The sequence below is a fragment of the Hyaena hyaena genome, unplaced genomic scaffold, assembly GCF_003009895.1.
Source record: "Hyaena hyaena isolate Hyena2069 unplaced genomic scaffold, ASM300989v1 scaffold_594, whole genome shotgun sequence".
NCBI classification, from domain to species: Eukaryota; Metazoa; Chordata; class Mammalia; order Carnivora; family Hyaenidae; genus Hyaena; species Hyaena hyaena.
Window position 1 is genome coordinate 691577 of NW_024081227.1, and position 18210 is coordinate 709786.

The window sequence follows — 18210 nt, forward strand, 5'->3', positions numbered from 1 at the left end:
GAACCAGAAGTCAGGACAGTTTAGTCCAGGGCACTGGACCTGTGTGAATGGCCAGAGTGGGGCTTCACAGACTCTTCATGCTGTCCTTCCTCTAAGATGTTTCCAGGTAGTTCTCATTTAGAATGTGAGACCTGCATCCATGATTAACAGTGCTCAAGATATAGACAGGTCCTAAGTCATCTTCTGTTCCTTCCTGTGCTAGTGAATAAGGAGAGCAGGAGGGGAAAAGTTGGGGGGAAATGGGGAGCATTGAAGCAGAGAGAGTGCAGGGCATGCTTGTGCAGCTCCTTTAGTTACAAGGATTTGGAGGGAAGAAATTTGAGGGCATTTCCAGCCCGTGTGCTTTTTTCTGGATGCCACTTTTATGTTATAATTAAGCTTGAAGGTAGTAATTCTAAACCTTTCACCCCAGGGTATCTGAGAGACGACACACTCCTAACACCTCTGATCCCAAGCTGCACAGTGGGGATGGAGAGGGGGCAATCTAATGATTCATGGCAGCATCACAACTTGGGGGTAGAGGGCTGATTCTAATAGAAAAATATTGCCAGATGATTCTCACATGCCCTCCCTACCCTACCCCCAGCCATCTCTGCCAACAGTGACGCAGACTGTCCTGTTACACCCACCTTCCCCCCACTCTCATTCAGACATACTGCTCTTAGTTCCATAAATTAAGAACTTAGAAGGTATTCAAAAGGCCACAAGCATTTACTTTATGAAAGCAGAGTCATTTTCTCTGAAACAGGCTGCTAATAGTATTGTGTATATAGTTTCTGGTATTTAAAATTAATTCATAATATCCTAAAATCTTTGAATTGAAAGAAGTCTTAGTCCCCCTCACCCTGTGTAGGAATCCCCTTTGCAACATCCTTGACCCATGTCCTCGGCCTCTGCTCAGTCACTTTCAGTGATAAAGGCATGGAATTCCTAATTATCCTGCCTCTGATGTGAAACTAAATGCCTTCATAGGGAGTTAGATGGTCTTTATTCTCTGTAAGCTTTTAAGTTCAAACATTTACCCAGATGGACGATTGCAGGAGTGGAACAGAATAAAATAAGTCTGCATTGTAAAAATCAAAAGAAATGTAATTTGTGGGAAGATGTGAGTGAAGAGAAATTTGCATTAAGCAGTGTACTTGACAGCATAAAATGAAAAGCAGATTTGTAAAATTACGTATCTGCTTGTGTAGCAAAGGATCTAGATCCATAATTCGAGTCCAGGCACACAGTATAGTGAGTAGGGCCACATCTTACTAGAGACTGGGGACACTTTTGTCAGACTGCAGAATGCATACATAGTAAATTGTGAAAACTGTAGATACAAACTGTGAATAATTAAAATGTTTCAGCTGATTGGCATGACTTGTTTGGACTGTGCTTTAAAAAGTAGTTGGATGCGGGGAGGGAAACAGTTACATTTCGACTACTTCAGAAGCAGAAGATGATGAACTGAGACTGAGTTTCAACAGTGTTCAAACTCCTATGAATAAGCTGTCTGTTTATAACTTCAGCCTGAAAGATTAAATAATTTATATGCTCACAGATATTCATTCCTTTTTTTAGGAAGCACACGAGTTTGATCTCCTCAAAATAAAGTCAGAACTCGGTGAGTTTGACTCAGAAACTGTTTTCCATGATGCTGCATTTCTATCCACTGTTCTGTAAACGATGCCTGCGTTCAGTCGTCGTGATTGGGGAATGCGCAGCCAAAACGTGTCTCCACAGATGGCCTCAGCAGGACTGCCTGAAGCAGTGCTTCACAGCCATTGTGAACTGTAACATTCAAATACGGTTTTCGGTTTCATATGGTCTTTCTTCTTTCCTACATATATGAATGTGCTTCGAATAAAATACAAGTCAATGGTTAGTATCTTTCATAAAGTGGAAGGTGCTAATGGAAGGACCATGGATGTTGCCATCGGAGTTCAGATTCCAGCTCCAGCATTTAATGGCCATGTGACATAAGGCCTCAGGTCAACAGAATGTTACAGGGAGGGGATAATGTATATAAAACACCTACTGTTAGTTTTTGACAGTGTAGCTAGATTATTTGTCATAGACAGATATACCCAATTGCAGCATACTCAGTATCACTGTGATAGAAAGATTAGGGGCATAAAGATGTAAATTACTGACTTGCTAATGGATCAAAGACTAGGAAGTTTACCTCCCGCACCTCAGCTCACTTGACTACTCTCCTAGACTCTGGAAGGCGTTACATCATTTTGCTGTTCTTATAGATGTTTATATATGTCAAATCCTGCCTCTACCACTTACTAGCTGCAAACTTGGACAGTTTCCTAAAATATAATGTGGATATGGTAGTACTACCTATGTGGTGGGGTTTTTCAAGAATTAAATGTACTAATTAATACATGGAAAATTATCACAGTAGTGCTTAGCACACAAGCCCTTTGTAAGTATTGGCTGTTGTTTGATATCTATTATTATGCTTTTAATTATACTGCCTCTTCAGGTTGGTTACTAAAGGGAAGTGGCTCTTTTGCAAAAATGGGTCTAACCAGTTATCTCGTGATTCTATAAACTGTCATTTTCAGGATTGAATTTCTACCAGCAAGTAAAATTGGTCAATTTCATTCGAAGGCAAATTCACCAATGTAGATGTTATGGTTGCCATGTGAAATTCAAGTCCAAAGCAGAGTTAAGGACTCAAATGGAGGAAACTAAACATACATCACTGCTTCCTGAAAGAAAGATATGGGATCAACCAGAGTGAGTACTTCTTTGCTTAATATCCTTAATATCCTATGTTTTCAGTACTTCTTTGCTCCATATCCTTTATTTGTTCCTTTGTTCAGTTAAATAAAAGAGAAACATGTTTATTGTAAAAAGTAAAAATTTTCAAAAAAAAATTATTTTTAAGAGGAGCCTGGATGGCTCAGTCGGTTAAGTGTCTGATTTCAGGTCAGGTCATGATCTTGCAGTCTGTGAGTTTGAGCCCCACGTCAAGCTCTGGGCTGACAACTCAGAGCCTGGAGCCTGCTTCGGATTCTGTGTCTCCCTCTCTCTCTGCTCCTCCCCTGTTTGCGCTCTGTCTCTCTTTCAAACATAAACATTTTTTAAAAATTTTAAGCCTTATTTTTAAAGTAATTCCCCTTTTATAAGTGTAACCAACTATTTCAGATTTTATGGTATGAAGATAGATTAATGTAGATATAGAAGTATCAGTTTTTTAAATTATGTAATGGAATACTGTAAGCATTTTTCTATATCTAATATACATTATTGCATCATTTTTAAGGGTTGCCAAATACCCCATTCACTAGATCTACCCTAATTTGTTAGATAGTGAGATTATTTATTGCATTTTGTTCTTATAAATAGTAATACAATGACTATCCTGCCTGCATTTTTACACACTGATCTAATTTTTCATTTAGATAATCTCCTAGAAATAAAATTACTGTGTCGAAGAGCACACAACTATTAGGGCTTTTGGTATATACTTTGCATCTCAGCCCTTTATAAATGTTAAGCAGTTGGCCCGCAGATGCACCTCTGTAGCTGGTGTCAGACTGCCAGGTATCCTTTGCCAGTTCAGCCTCCTGGGCTGGTTCTCATATCAGTCTGGACAGCCTCAGCTGAGGGAACCTCTGAGAGGTTATAAGGTTCTAGCTGCCTGGAGCTTCCTTTCAAGGAATGTTAAATCAACACACTCCCTCCCCCACCCCCACCCCAGAACACTATTAAAAAAGCTCTAGATTTTCCTCTTTAGAAAATCCCAGATTTGCAGAAGATAAAGTCAGTCCTGGATTGACCTGAGACCCTGCTCCTATAATTCTTGTTAAATAAGTTGAAATCTTTAGAGATACTCCAGAACTAAGTCCTAAGTGTGTCCAGAAAAGGAACTAGCATCATAGACTTAAAATTCTGTAGATGTTTTTGATTTTCGATCACCTAGAATGAAGGAACCAGTAATGATTAGATTGGGAAGAACACACAGAAACACACACTCAAGGGAAACAGTGTTTTCATCAGATATATGAAGGATCCGTGTATAAAAGAATAGCCATAATTGAGTTTTGTTAATGTCTTGGACGGAACTGGGACTTAGAGTGAAAATGAAAGGGATGTCATATTTAGCTTCATCCGTGGAGATATCTCCAATAACTAGATCTGCCTGGTGCTAGAGTAAGCGACCGTTGCATGTAGTAGGTTTCTGTGGGAATAGGAAGCGCAGGCCGAAGGGGCAGCTAGCAAGGATTCTAGCAAGAATGATGGCATCCAGTAAAGGTCAGAGTAAAAGTAATTCACAAGTTATTTCCCCATATCATCTTTGCAAAATGCTCTTGAAACTATTAGCAAGGAAACCTGGCAGTCTTAGAGTAATGTGTACACTCATTTGCCTAGAAACTTCTCTGGATAATTTATAGTTTGTTTAGTCAACATGTCTTTGGTTGTTTTCAGGTATTATTTTCCAACCTATGAAAACGATATTCTACTATGTACACTGTCCGACAGTGAAAGTGACCTGACAGCTCAGGAGCAAAATGGGAATATCACCATCATCAGTGAAGATACGTCTAAGCTGCATGCTTTGAAACAAAGCAGTATTTTGAACCAGTTGCTACTACATGAGGGCTTGAAAAACTAGAAGAGGGGCGCCTGGGTGGCTTCAGTTGGTTAAGCAGCCTCTGGCTCAGATCACTGTCTCACTGTTCGTGAGTTCGAGCCCCACATCAGGCTCTGTGCTGACAGCTCAGAGCCTAGAGCCTGCTTTGGATTCTGTCTTCCTTTCTCTCTGACCCTTCCCCATTCATGCTCTGTTTCTCTCTGTCTCAATAATAAATAAAACATTTTAAAAAATAGAAAAACTAGAAGATAATGCCACAGAGGCAACTTTTCTTGTTTTTCTCTTATGAGACAGACTCAGAAAAATTGTTTAAATTTGAACATCAGCAAAGGATTAGTCAGTTCTTGGTGAAATAAAGTTGTAAATAAGTACTTTTCAAAAAATAAAGTGAGGACTTTTTGTATTTGGCTATAACGTTTTACTGTGTAATCATTGTAAATGATCTCATTTCATTAGACTCAATTGTCTGTAATAAGGAGGTCATGGGGGAGGGCCTGGTTGGCTCAATTGGTAGAGCATGTGACTCTTAATCTCAGGGTCATGATTTTGAACCCCATGTTGGGTGTAGGGATTACTTAAAAAAATTTTTTTTAATAAGGAAGACATGCAAATCACAAAGAAATGAAGTGTTCAGTTTATAAAGTTAGTTTCAGCCACTAATTTACATTTCCTCCCCAACAGGCTTTCTTCATCCAACAAGTCACAAAACTTGACAAATATTTGATTTCTGTACTACAGTGGGTTAGCTGTATATGTAGTGACCAAAACAGGAGCCACATAAGAAAGGAAAAATGGTCAGGGACCTGGATAATGCACAATGGGAAACTATTTCAGAAGAGTCCAAATCTGACTATATTATCATTACTGCTTTCTGCCTAGAGTAACCAAACTCCCTAGAAATGGACAGCAAACCAAATAACTTCTTGTCTTCTACCATGTGTATATCACTGACAGATCAATACCATTTTTAGAAAACAAACACAATACCATTACGGCATCTAACAACATTAACAGTAACTTAATATCGTACATTTTCAATTGTCCCTAGTCTCAAAAATGTCCCTTTACAGTATTATCAGTTATAGGGCAAATATCGTATGCCTCCTGATTAGAGGCACTGAGGAGGACAGAACATCATGCTTGAGGATTTCTCCCAAAAATGCTTAATGTAAATAAAGAAATGTTAATCAAACCCAAGTTGGGGGACAGTCTACAAAATAACTGGCCTTTATTCTTCAAAAGTCAAGGTCATGAAAAACAAATACTGAAATATTACAGCATGTAATCCTGGATTAGATTCTGAACCAAGAAAAAAATATATATGTTCTTTTGCTATAAAAGCTACAGTGGCACAAATGGCACAGTTTTAATAAGATCTATAGTAAATGTTAATTGATGTTATCTCCAGACTTTGGTCATTGTACTGTGGTTATGTGTGAGAATGTCCTTGTCTTTAGATAATACACAGTGAAACTTGGGGGTAAAGAAGCATTTTGTTTGCAGCTACTCTCAAAAGCTGACTGTGGACACGTGGAGAGAAAATGCTAAAGTAAATGTAGTGAATTGTTAATATTCGGGGAATTTAGGAGAAGCAGTTCTTTGTACTGTGACAACTGTCAACTTTTCTGTAAAACACCTGTACAGTTGATTTGTTTAAATCAGGCCCCAGGTGAGACCCATACATTGCATCTGGTTGGTGTGGTTCTTAAGGATCTTGTAATCTCTACAGTTCATGCTCCCTTTGTTTCAAAATGCTACTTTTTTTGTTATAGAAAATGAGCCATTTGACTCCCTTTCTGAATTTGGATGATCATATGCTCTTTGTGTCATTTAATAATTTCCTCTGTCACCCATTTTTCCCGCAGACTGGTCGATTTAAGAAGTTCCAGTCAATTTGTGCTCAAAATTATTTTTTTTCAAGAATAATTTATATGAAGTACTGTCCCTGTTGCTTCACACCAGGCAAATAATATCCATGTATCAGTTTTAGAGATGTTAGAACTGACAGTGCACTCAGGTGTTCTCAGTTACTACATTCTTAGAAAGTTCCCCATCAGTTTTTTATCTAACCAGTTTAGTATTCATTGGTAATTGTTACCTATGATTTTTTTGTAGTGGCTGCAAAATGAGGAATTTCTAATTCTATCATTTCTTTTACAGTGAGTTCTTTACACAGCATGTGTGCTATAGATCACTGGAGTTTGAAGTTCTAGTTTTCAGTTGTTAGTACTAGCCTGTGTGGGCAGTGCCCAAAGACTGATCTTGAAGTAAGATAGCCTGTCCAGAGTCCCAAGACTAATCTCCCACCATATGATCCAAAATTGACTGGATTTGTAACTTAATGTAGGCTCTGACCACGACTTTAGATTTCCAAAGCCTCCAGCTTTGCAAGACACCCACACAAGGCTTTTATTAAAAACCGAGCAAAGAAATGGAAGCCCTTATTATAATGGAAAATGTATAAAGACAAAATTGATTTAAATTGGGTTTATGTTTATTACTTTGAGAGAAAGACAGTGAGTGAGTAGGTCAGATGCAGAGAGAAGGAGAAAAAATCCCAAGCAAGCCCCACACTGTAAGCACAGAGCCCTACACAGGACTCGAACCCATGAACCATGAGATCATCACCTGAGCCAAAACCAAGAATCAGATGCTGTTTTAACAGACTGAGCAACCCAGCCACCCATGATTTAAATTGTTTCAAAATCAAAGATTAAGAAGGTAGGTAGTCCTGTGCCCAGAACCTTATGTCTCTAGAATCAGATTTGTTCAGGAAATCAAGGAATGTCTAGAGTGTTTCTAGAATAGGTTTTAATCTTAGGAGCAATGTAAGAATAAGAACAAAATTAAGAATAATTAATCATGTGAAGGAGAAAGCTCTTTTGGAGTTAAAGTTGAAATCTTAGAAAATAGATCAGATGGATATATAAGGAAAAATGAAATTGAAGGACAGATAAAAGGGAAAAGATGATGTACTTAGGTTTAATTCATGTAAGAGGTTATTTTTAAAATAACTAAGATGTTTTGGAGGGTTTTTTTTTTTTTTTTAGCTCAGAAATAATAACTTGGCCCCAAAAAAATCAAACAAGAATAGAAGCAAAATCTCAGCCAACTGTGCCTTTCTCAGAGGGAGCAAGAATATAGACCACTGTTGGCAAAGTACTCTCTTAGAGCTACACAGAGAAGACTTTTTGGCAAGAACCATTGGGAACTCTTCCTTAAACACTAATGCCAAATGTTAGCCTGAAATGTTGGACAGTTCGAAAGGAAAGGATCAGATGGAAGTAAACTATTCAAGGGAATATTGAATGGGTTTCCAGATGTCACTAAAATTGTCAATAGGGAGACCAGTGCTCCCAAGGCCCAGAGGGAACACACCTGACAAATTTTGAGAATCAAGACTCTAAATGAAGCTAACCAGAAAGATGAAACGTATCAGAGAGCTAGCTGGTCAGGACAGTGATAAATAGAATCTGAGCCTGGATTGGCTGTTAGCCTAATGAGAAAATACATGCTGATTATCTAACTCAGAAAGGTGAGAGTGAGTGGCCAAGGTTTTTTTGAACAATGGTTGCTTTTGGCAAACCAGAACCTAGTGATTTATCTCTCAAAACAGAAGATCCCATTAAACAAAATCTAGAACAGAATGTCAGATTAAGTACGTGTCCAGGCCAGAAATGAAAGAAAGTTACAAGAAGAAGAAAGAAAAGGAGGCATCAGATTCTACAAATATTAGGCCTATATTAGGGAAGGAGTATTAAGGAAGAAAAGTAATTGTCTAAAGAGGTAAGTTATATTGTGACAAACCCAGCTGTTCCTACCTTGAATTGTATAGAGGGGAAATCAAGCGCTAGGACATACCCGCTACTGCTGACAAAGGCAGAGTGGAGGGAGATAGTCTCAAGGCCTGGACCACTCAAAAGCAAGGGATGCTGGAGTGCTGAGGAGGGCTCAGTAGCAGTATCTGTCCTCACCAGAAGTTAGTCTGGTAGTCCAGTTGCCCCAGAATTCATTCTCCCTTTCTTAATAAGTTTATTTGGGTATTTGGCTGCCTAGGATAATAAAGACGACATTCCCTAGCCTCTCTTGCAGCTCAGGATACTTGTGTGTCTACATTGTGGTAAATGAGATGTAAACAGAAAAGTCCACTGTGACGGCTTCTAATAGTCTCTTAAAATGTGAGACACGGCACCCTCTGCTTTCCTTTCATCCCTTCTGTTCCTTTTGCTATAGTTGTCTGCATACGGGACTGGGAGGTCAAATCATGCGTGAGGCCAACAGTGTCAAAGGAATCAGAATCCCTGACTCTGGAGGCCACACCAGCCCTGGAACGCTGACCTAGACAGTTATGTGAGGGAAATAAGTGTCTACCTTCCCACTGTTATTTGGGGCATGGGGGGGTCATTGACAGTTGAATCTAGAGCTTCAGCTGCAGAAATGTCCACAGCAGCTTTAGTTCATGAATCTGCTGAGGATTGTTTTCCAGTTGAAACAAGGGAGTGAAGAGGAAACCACTCTTACAAGCCAGGCTTTCCGGGCATGTCATTCCACAACAAGGAACCAACATCAGGAGCCAGTGTGAAAACCATGTGGTCCTTTAGAACCCATGTCCCATGGATCAAGTGTGAGATTTTGGAGACGAAGGGCTCAAAAGGGAAATGAAAAGTTAAAAGATTTTAGAGGTGCAAGACGGGAAAGAAAGACCTCTCAAAGCAGACTCTTGATAGGGCTTGCCATCACTGCATATTTCTAAACTTTGCAAGAATGCAAATATCATAGGGAGGAAAAATTCTCTGCCCTCTTAGGGTTCTCCAGCTGGTTCTGCAAAATAACGAAACAGATTAATATAAGAAAAAACTTTAAAAATTACTTGATATTAAAAGTTTTACACCGTGGGGGGAGGGGGGGGCTCCTAGAAAGAAGAGAAAAACCCCAAAGAAAGAGCTAAGCTTGGGTGCTCTTGTACCATTTGAACAAAAGAGAATTAAGAGAAGTGTCAAGACAAATGAAAAAGACTTTGAGCTTCTAGCGGCAGAATATTATAGGAAGGCAAATACATGGAAAGTTAATGGTAGGTAAGGGGTACTTAAGGTTTGCTTGTGTAGACTCAAGGTGCCATCTCATCTCTAGTGATAAAGTTGTTATTCCCTTCCTGGTCTGGAAACTGGAGAATGATAGGGGGAGAGAGGAGATACCTTCATAAGGGGAATTTACGATCTTGTTTTCAGATAGGATGCCGCAGAGATCTCATCCTGTGCTTGCTTTTTCTCATTTGCCTTCAGCTCAAAATAATCCTTATGCCAGCGTGGCAAATATTGGGATGGCATATTACAATCTCCTACGGTCACCTGTGTCAACCTAAGAGAAATACAGGTTGATTCTTCCCACAGGAATGGCTAAGCATGTTGCCAGTTCTAACTTTTTGGGGGAGATTCCTCCGAATTGAGTTTAAGTTAACAGATCAAGGACTTTAGCATCTGGCTGAAGCTGAAATCATGATCACCGAGTCTCTGTCATGCAAAGTGTAGAGTTCTGTTCTGGGAGCACATTTTGTCTTGATAATTGAAGATCTTGGTATTGATTTGTTTCCTTTTGCTTAGTTATGTTGGTGGTAAGTGTTTTGATTCATAGTCTTTTAAAAACGGGGCATACGGAGTGCCTGGGTGGCTCAGTCAGTTAAGCGTCCATCTTGAGCTTAGGTCATGATCTCCCAGCTCATGAGTTCAAGCCCCATCTCGGGCTCTGTGCTAACAGCTCAGAACCTGGAGCCTGCTTTGGATTGTGTGTCTCCTTCTTTCTCTACCCCTCCTCAGCTCATGCCCTCTCTCTCTGTCTCTCAAAAATAAACATTAAAAAAATTTTTTTAATAAAATAGGGGCATCTGGGTGGCTCAGTCAGTTAAGTGTCTGACTTTGGCTCAGCTCATGATCTCATGGTTCATGGGTTCAAGTCCCGCATCAGGCTCTGTGCTGACTGCCAGCTCAGAACCTGGAGTCTAATTCAGATTCTGTGTCTCCCTCTCTCTCTGACCCTCCACTGCTCACACTTTCTCTCTCTCTCTCAGAAAATAAAATAAAATAAAATAAAATAAAATAAAAAATAAACATTAAAAAAATAAAAATAAAGGAAAAAGTGAGGCATGGCATGCCTGGGTGGCTCAGTCGGTTAAACTTCCAACTTCGGCTCAGGTCATGATCTCTCAGTCTGTGAGTTTGAGCCCCACGTCAGGCTCTGTACTGACAGCTCAGAGCCTGAAGCCTCCTTCCGATTCTGTGTCTCCCCCTCTCTCTGCCCCTCCCATGCTCATGCTCTGTCTCTCTCTGTCTCTCAACATTGAATAAAAAGGAAAAAAAAAAAAAAACTTTAAAAAGTAAGGCACACCTGAAACTTGGTGTATAATTTAACTTTAGAGATTCTGAAAAAAGCCATACTGTGATTCTAGTGGGACCTTGTCCAGGTTGCTGAATGAACCACAGTGCTATCCAGGGCATGAAGAACCCCTCTAGTTCAGAATGAGCAGAATCAGAATCCTCAGAAGGATGAGTCTTTAACTCAAGCATGCAAGATAATCTAGTCTTTGAACTTATTCTCCACGGGAAATTCACAATGGTAGAGGAATTACGTTTAAATTGGGAGGCATCAATATTTTACTGAAATTTTGTTGCTGAAGTATCTTTACATTGTCATATAATCTCTTTTCAGAACCTCAGATAGACTGTCCAAACAACATGCTTAGACATAATTAGGGCAGCAAAATGAAATGGGGAACTTTCAGCTGGGGTTCAGCATGACACTGGAATTTGGTCAATGAATGGCCTTCTGAGGGCAATAGCTATGCTCTTCAGCCATTCAGATGGGGGAAGTGGGGCGATGTGCTTGTGGTGGGAGCAGCACTGTCAGGATAGATTGCTGATCTCCTGCCAAGGAGATGGTCATACTCTTGGTTGGCCTTGAGCTTAATGGTTAAGCCCAATGGGCTAGGGAAGGAAACAAACACCCTGAGAATGTTGGAAAGAGGGGAACCTTTTTCCCTAGCATGCTGTTACCATGAGAAGAGGAACCCATTTAGTAACTTCCTTGGTTTCTTTCTTCCCCCTGTCACTGCTGTGAGGGAGGAGAATGCATTTTCTGCCTGGAACAGGAACTAGGCACCTATGACTCAGCCTCTTCCTCCTCCTTTTCTCTCTGGGATCTGCCTGTCTTCAGAGAGAACACATCCTGTTCTGTCCTCCATCAGGCAAACTTTAGAGCTGCAGGCTCTGCCTGTGAAGTTGAAGGCCTACAGTCACCCAACACTATCTGTGGCTGTCAGGTTAAATCCGCCTAAATTTGAGGTCAGGGCCCATCGTTAGGACCCACAACTGTAAACCATGCTCTCCAACAGCATCTTTATTAGTATTAAAGGCAGTATTTAATCTCTGCATGACTCATTGATCAGCCAACCCCTCTCAAAGGCACAGTCTCTCAGGGGATGGAGGTATAGTCAGGATTACTAGGAAACTACCTCTTGGAGAATTACTGATAAATATTCTTTGGTCCTAGCAGACAGCAGGCAAAATAGACTTAGTTCCAATCCGGGACTGAGGCTATGCGAGAAAGCCAGAAAATTCTAGGTTGTCATTAGTGAGCTAGTTGCATGTATACTTTTTGAAAGACCATTAGAACTAGGAGCTTAGGTTGAGTTCCACCTAAAACAGACCTTAAGATAAACAACTTGAGTGCAGATCATTTATTTGAGAGGCAAACCCCAGGAAATATCAGTTTAGGAAGTAAAAAATGAAATGGAAAGAACACACAAGTGTGCGAAAGCTGCTGCTATGGGAACTGGAGCTCACCCTCACTGAGGATGTCTGGCAGGATACACAGAACACTTAGAGCCACCCTCCAGCCACTGCCACCACCAAAGGGCAAAAAAATCTGGGCTATTTATCCACCAACTCCCGTTGGTCACAGATCTAGGACTGCTCCGAGGGCAGAAATTCTCTAGCACTTCTGGCCTGCCTTGTACCCTCGTCTAGTGCCCCCCACAAAGACTGAGGAAACTGAAATGCAAAAAGGCACCCACAGTACCTGCTACAACTATAGATGGTGCATGACCTCATAAGAAACATTTTATGTAGAACTGAGCCGACCTCACAACTTTTCCCTTGTTGTCTGACCTGACCCTCAAAACAATGTTATGAGCTATCTAGTCAGGAATTTTTATCCTCTTAAAGGGTAAAGAAATGATGAGAAAACTGAGAAACAGAGAGATGGGGATTTGTCCAAAAGAAAAAAGCTCCACCAAGTATTTTGTATTTTAATGACAAAATAATATGTGGGAATTTAAAATGAGACAAAGCCAAGTCATGAACTTTTTAAAAAAATTATTTACTTATTGATTTTTTTTAATTTGCCTCCAAGTTAGTTAGCATATAGTGCAATAATGATTTCAGGAGTCGATTCCAGTGATTCATTCCCCATGTATAACACCCAGTGCTTATCCCAACAAATGTCTTCCTTAATGCTCCTTGCCCATTTAGACCATCCGGTCATCCAGAACCCCTCCAGCAACCCTCAGTTTGTTCTCTGTGTTTAAGAGTCTCTTATATTTTGTCCCCCTCCTTATTTTTAGAATATTTTTACTTCCCTTCCCTTATGTGTCCTGAACTTTTTTAATGAATGGAGGAATAGCAATTCTTTTTGGAAGGACTGACTCCAACTTGAATCAGAACAAGAATGGATTCTTTAAAATGTAAGTGCTTTCCTGAATTGATATGCAGAAATTAACACACCAGTCTACTTCCATCAAGGGTGTCAAACGGCAGCTATTGTTTGCTTGGTCTGCAAAAATAGCCATCCTACATCCGTGAAGTTTAATTAAACTATTTCAATAAGCTTTAGATGATGGATAGCTGGAGGATTAAACCAGGAGCTGCAGTTGAACTCTATGCCTTATAATTGATACTTTGAAAAGCTAAAGCATGTTCAGTTCCTGATGATAGTAATTTGCAAGATTGAATGACATTGCAAGCATATTAATTCAAACTGAAAACATTCAGCCAAGTTAATATTAATTTCACACTGCTCTAAGATTCAAGTGAAGCTGAGTTCTCTTAGGCTATAAAATTAGGCTCTAGAAAACAGTTTTTTTGAAGATGATCCCTAGTCAGTTGACTTGGATACTGGGTTAGCAACAAAACAATCTAACAAAATCATAGGTTGTGATTTCGGTGTTTTCATCATTTGGAAAACAAAAGCAAGTGAATATGTTGTGGTAAATTGTAAAAACTAAACAAAAAAATTAAAGGAGGAAGAGAAAGTGAAAGACCTCACCCCCAAAAAAAACAAAAATTCTTAATCTCTTTCTCTCACAAAAGACAACCCACTCCAACAGCCTCCATCATCACCTACAAAGATAACAAAGTCTGACATTCGAGCTCCCTTAGAGTCTGACCAAAACTACCTCCTCCATCATCCAATCCATCAGGAGGTCCAGTCGGTTCTATCCCCCAAATGCCTCTCAGTCTGTACCGCCACCACCTCTGGACTGACCCACTGCAATAGTCTCTTAGTTAGCCTCCGTCCTTCCTTGCTGTCCTCCTCATAGCAGTGAGAGTGATCTTTAACAATCCTTCCATGGTATAATGATTCTTGGGCTTCCTTACCCAGCACACACTTCCCCTTTCTTTCCTTCCTAATTGTTTCCAAATTATTTGGTGGGGTTGGTGGGGGAACCTCTCCACCCTCACTAAGTAGCAGCATGCCATCTGGGATTGACTCCAGCCCTCGCTCCAAGAAGGAGGTAGCCTGGCTGGAGTAGGAACTTCACTTCAGAGATTGGGTTGTGAAGAGAGACACTCACTGTGACTGGTTCAGTCTGATCCAGAGTGAAGATGAGGGATTCTGTTAAATGGCTTACAGAAGATAGACTCCCCCTCTCCTTGAAAGAAAGAAAGAGAGAGAGAGAGAGAGAGAGAAAGAAAGAAGGAAAGAAAGAAGGAAGGAAGGAAGGAAGGAAGGAAAGAAAGAAAGAAAGAAAGAAAGAAAGAAAGAAAGAAAGAAAGAAAGAAAGAAAGAAAGAAAAAGAAAAAGAAAAAGAAAAAAGAAAGAAAGAAAGAAAGAAGGAAGTACTCTGGTTGCTACCAAAACCATCTTGCCATCTTGGGAAAAACTAGCCCAAAGACTCTCAAAGAAGAGGAAAGGCCAGACGAAACCAGAGCCCTCACCTCAAGGCAGTCTTCCTCTGGACTTTTTGGTTACTCAAGCCAACAAATTCCCTTTATTGCTTAAACCTTTTAAGTGGAATTTTCTATTACGTACAGTGAAAGTGTCTGAGCTAATCCACATGGCTTTCCGTTGAACATGGAATCAAGTATAAATTTCTCACATGATCTCCACAGCCCTCCCGATCTGGCCGCAGCCACACCTCCAAACTCGTCCCTTGCTGTTCTCCTGCGTGCCCGCTACTCTTCAGGCAACCACGCCTCCTTGAACAGACCACACTTCTTCCCACCTCACTCTTATCACACACACTCTTCTCTGTGTCTATATATTCTTGCCCAGGCTCTTTACATTAACGTCTTCTTATCATCCAGGCCTCAGTCTCACCATCTCCACATGCTGGCCCATTCCACTTTGTAGGCCTACACTCACTTGGTTGCTGCCAGTGCACTTTCAAATTCAGCAATCCCATAAGAAAAGAACTGGGGGAAGGCCAGACTGTGAGTTGGAAAGAGTCTTGGTACCACACGCAAATATGCTTTTGGTGTCTCCCTGCTCTTGCCTCTGAGAACATTATACACTAAATATGCGGGGACACCACATTTTTCTGGGATTAAGATGGAAAACTATATCCATAAGAATGCCAAGAGGCTGCTCTCCTTGAGACAAAAGCGGGACTGCGCTTTGCTGCCAGATGTGTGGGATCTAGAAGACCATGTGCTGGAAGCTGGTGCAGTGGTACACGGGGAGCGTCAGAGGGATTGCAGGGCTCAGAGAGCGGGCAGGGTCCTCAGCACCAGAGGGAGGGTGAAGAGGATTTGGAGGATATGTTCATGGACAGCAACACATGGTTGTCATCCCTAAAAATGTTCCTGGGAAACAGCCCCTAGACTGGAGGAAAAGGAAAATGGAGAGTTACTGTTTGATGGTTACAGATTTTCTGTCTGGATAATGAAAAGTTTCTGGAAATAGTGGTGATGGTCGCACAAAATTGTGAATTTAATTGATGCCACTGAATTATATACTTTAAAATATTCAAAATGGCCAATTTTATGTTATGTACATTTTACCACAATAAAGAGAGATTAGGGGCACCTGGGAGGCATAGTCGGTTAAGCATCTGACTTTGGCTCAGGTCATAATCTCATGGTTTGTGGGTTCGAGCCCCATGTCAGGTTCTGTGCTGACAGCTAGCTCAGAGCCTGGATTCTGCTTCACACTCTGTGTCTCCCTCTCTCTCTGCCCCTCTCCAGCTCACACTCTTACTCTCTCTCTCTCTCTCTCAAAAATAAACATTAACAATCTTTTAAGAAGATTAAAAAAATGAAGCTTGTAATGGGCAAAGGACCTGAACATTTTTCTAAAGATGATACACAACAGCTCAATAGGCACATGAAAAGATGCTCAACATTACCAGTCATTAGGAAAGTGCAAATTAAAACCGCAATGAGATATCACCTCATAATTCCTACATATTGCCTGTCAGAATAGCCATCATCAAAAAAAAAAAAAAGTATGGGGATGAGCACTGAGTGTTATGTGGAAACTAATTTGACAATAAACTATTTGTATAAAAAAAAAAAGTAAGACAACAAATGCTGGTATAGATGTGGAGAAAAGGGAAGCCTTATGCACTGTTGAGACTGTAAACTCATATAACTACTATGGAATACAGTATGGAGGTTCCTTAAAAAATTAAAGAAAGGGACACCTGACTGGCTCAGTCAGTGGAGCATGTGACTCTTGATCTCAGGGCTGTAGGTTTGAGCCAATGTTGAGTTTATAGATTACTTAAAAATAAAATATTTTAAAAAAATTAAAATAGAGCCCATATGACACAGCAATTCCACTTCTAGGAATATATCCAAAGGAAATGAAAACACTAACTTGAAAATACATCTGTATCACCAGGTTCATGGCAGCATTATTTATAGTAGCAAAGACATGGAAACAACCTAGGTGTCCATCAGTGAATGGATGAATCAAGAAATTGCAGGATAAATAGATAGACAGTTACACACACACACACACACACACACACACACACACGAATATCATTAAGCTATAAGCACATGGAAGGAACTCTTACTATTTGCAACAACATGGTTGGGTCTTGAAGACATTATGCTAAGTAGATTCAGTCAGAGAAAGAAAGATAAAGATCATATGGCCTTCCTTCTAGGTGGAATCTAAAATGAACAAAGTCAGAAAAAGATATCAGACTTGTGATTACAAGAGGCACAATGTTAAATTGGAGGAGAGTGGGGAAGAGGTAAAAACATCTAGTTACAAAACAAGTACTAGAGATGTAATGTATGAAATGATAACGATAGTTAGCATTTGCTGTATGATACATAGGAAGTTGTTAAGAGTTCTCACCACAAGGAGAATTTTTCTGTTTTCTTTTTATTCTATGAAATTATGGATGCTAATTGAACCTATTGTGGTAAACACTTTACAATATATGTAAATCAAACCATCATGCTACATGCATTAAATTATACAGTGATGTATGTCAATTGTTTCTCAATAAAACTGAGAAAAACACTTAAGAAATAAACTGGCTGTGGAAAGGAGGAACTAGAGTAGGCCAAGCAAACCAAGAAGGAAGCTAGAACATCAATCTGATCAGGAATTGATGAGGACTTCAATGAGGGCAACAAAAATCAGGAAAAATTTGGAAGTAGAATGGTTGAGACCAAATGCATATTATTTTGGACCTGTTGAGTTTGAGGCATGTGGTGGACACTGCCTATCTCCCTCCTATGGGATTGAGACCCTCATTCCCCCAGCAGACCTGGGTATAGATTGATAATGGGCCACAGCTGCATCCCTTTCTGGGCATTGCCCTTGGCCAGATGGAGCTTCACTGGGCAGGGTGTCATGGAAACTTGAAAAGAAATGGTTACCAGAAGGAGAGAGTGATGGGCAGAGAATGCAACCTGAGAGCTTCTGTTGGATTTGGCAACAGAGAGTCTTTGGTGACTTTGGTAGGAGTTTATTCTGAGGGACAAAGTCTGGATTGCGGGGAGATGGAGGCGGGGAGATGAGTCTTGAAGGCGGGGAGATGGACTACACCACTGGAAGATGGCCTACCAGGCAGGGAAAATGGTGTGAGCCAGGGAACTCAGTCTGGGGAAGTCACCCAGCTTAAATGGAAATCAGGGGAAATCAGGTGGTTGGAAAGTAAGTAATGCCCAGACACAGCTGCCTGAATGGTAGGGTATGGAGTTTGAGCAGAATCAACCAAGCTGTCTCCACATATGTGTCCTAGTTACATAGGGTTTGGGAAGCTGCCTGCTGGTGGGAACTGGGCATTTTTTTCCCCAGAGTGTGGCCCTGACCATTTGTGCCAGGTGGATGATATTTGGACCACAGTCCCTTGGACTCCATGTTTATGAACGGAGACA

The 18210-nt window shown here is 40.5% G+C and overlaps 1 protein-coding gene across 3 annotated transcripts in view; it reads left to right on the plus strand.

Annotated features, from left to right (window-relative positions):
• ZNF277 (zinc finger protein 277) overlaps nt 1-4690 on the plus strand; it is a 111050-nt gene extending 106360 nt beyond the window's left edge. For all 3 annotated transcript variants that reach the window (XM_039256918.1, XM_039256920.1, XM_039256921.1), the window contains exons 10-12: nt 1567-1609; nt 2562-2736; nt 4432-4690. In XM_039256918.1, coding sequence (XP_039112849.1) covers nt 1567-1609; nt 2562-2736; nt 4432-4618 — 405 coding nt within the window. In that variant the 3' untranslated portion in view covers nt 4619-4690. The remainder of the gene's footprint in view (nt 1-1566; nt 1610-2561; nt 2737-4431) is intronic.
• Nucleotides 4691-18210: the final 13520 nt, after the last annotated feature.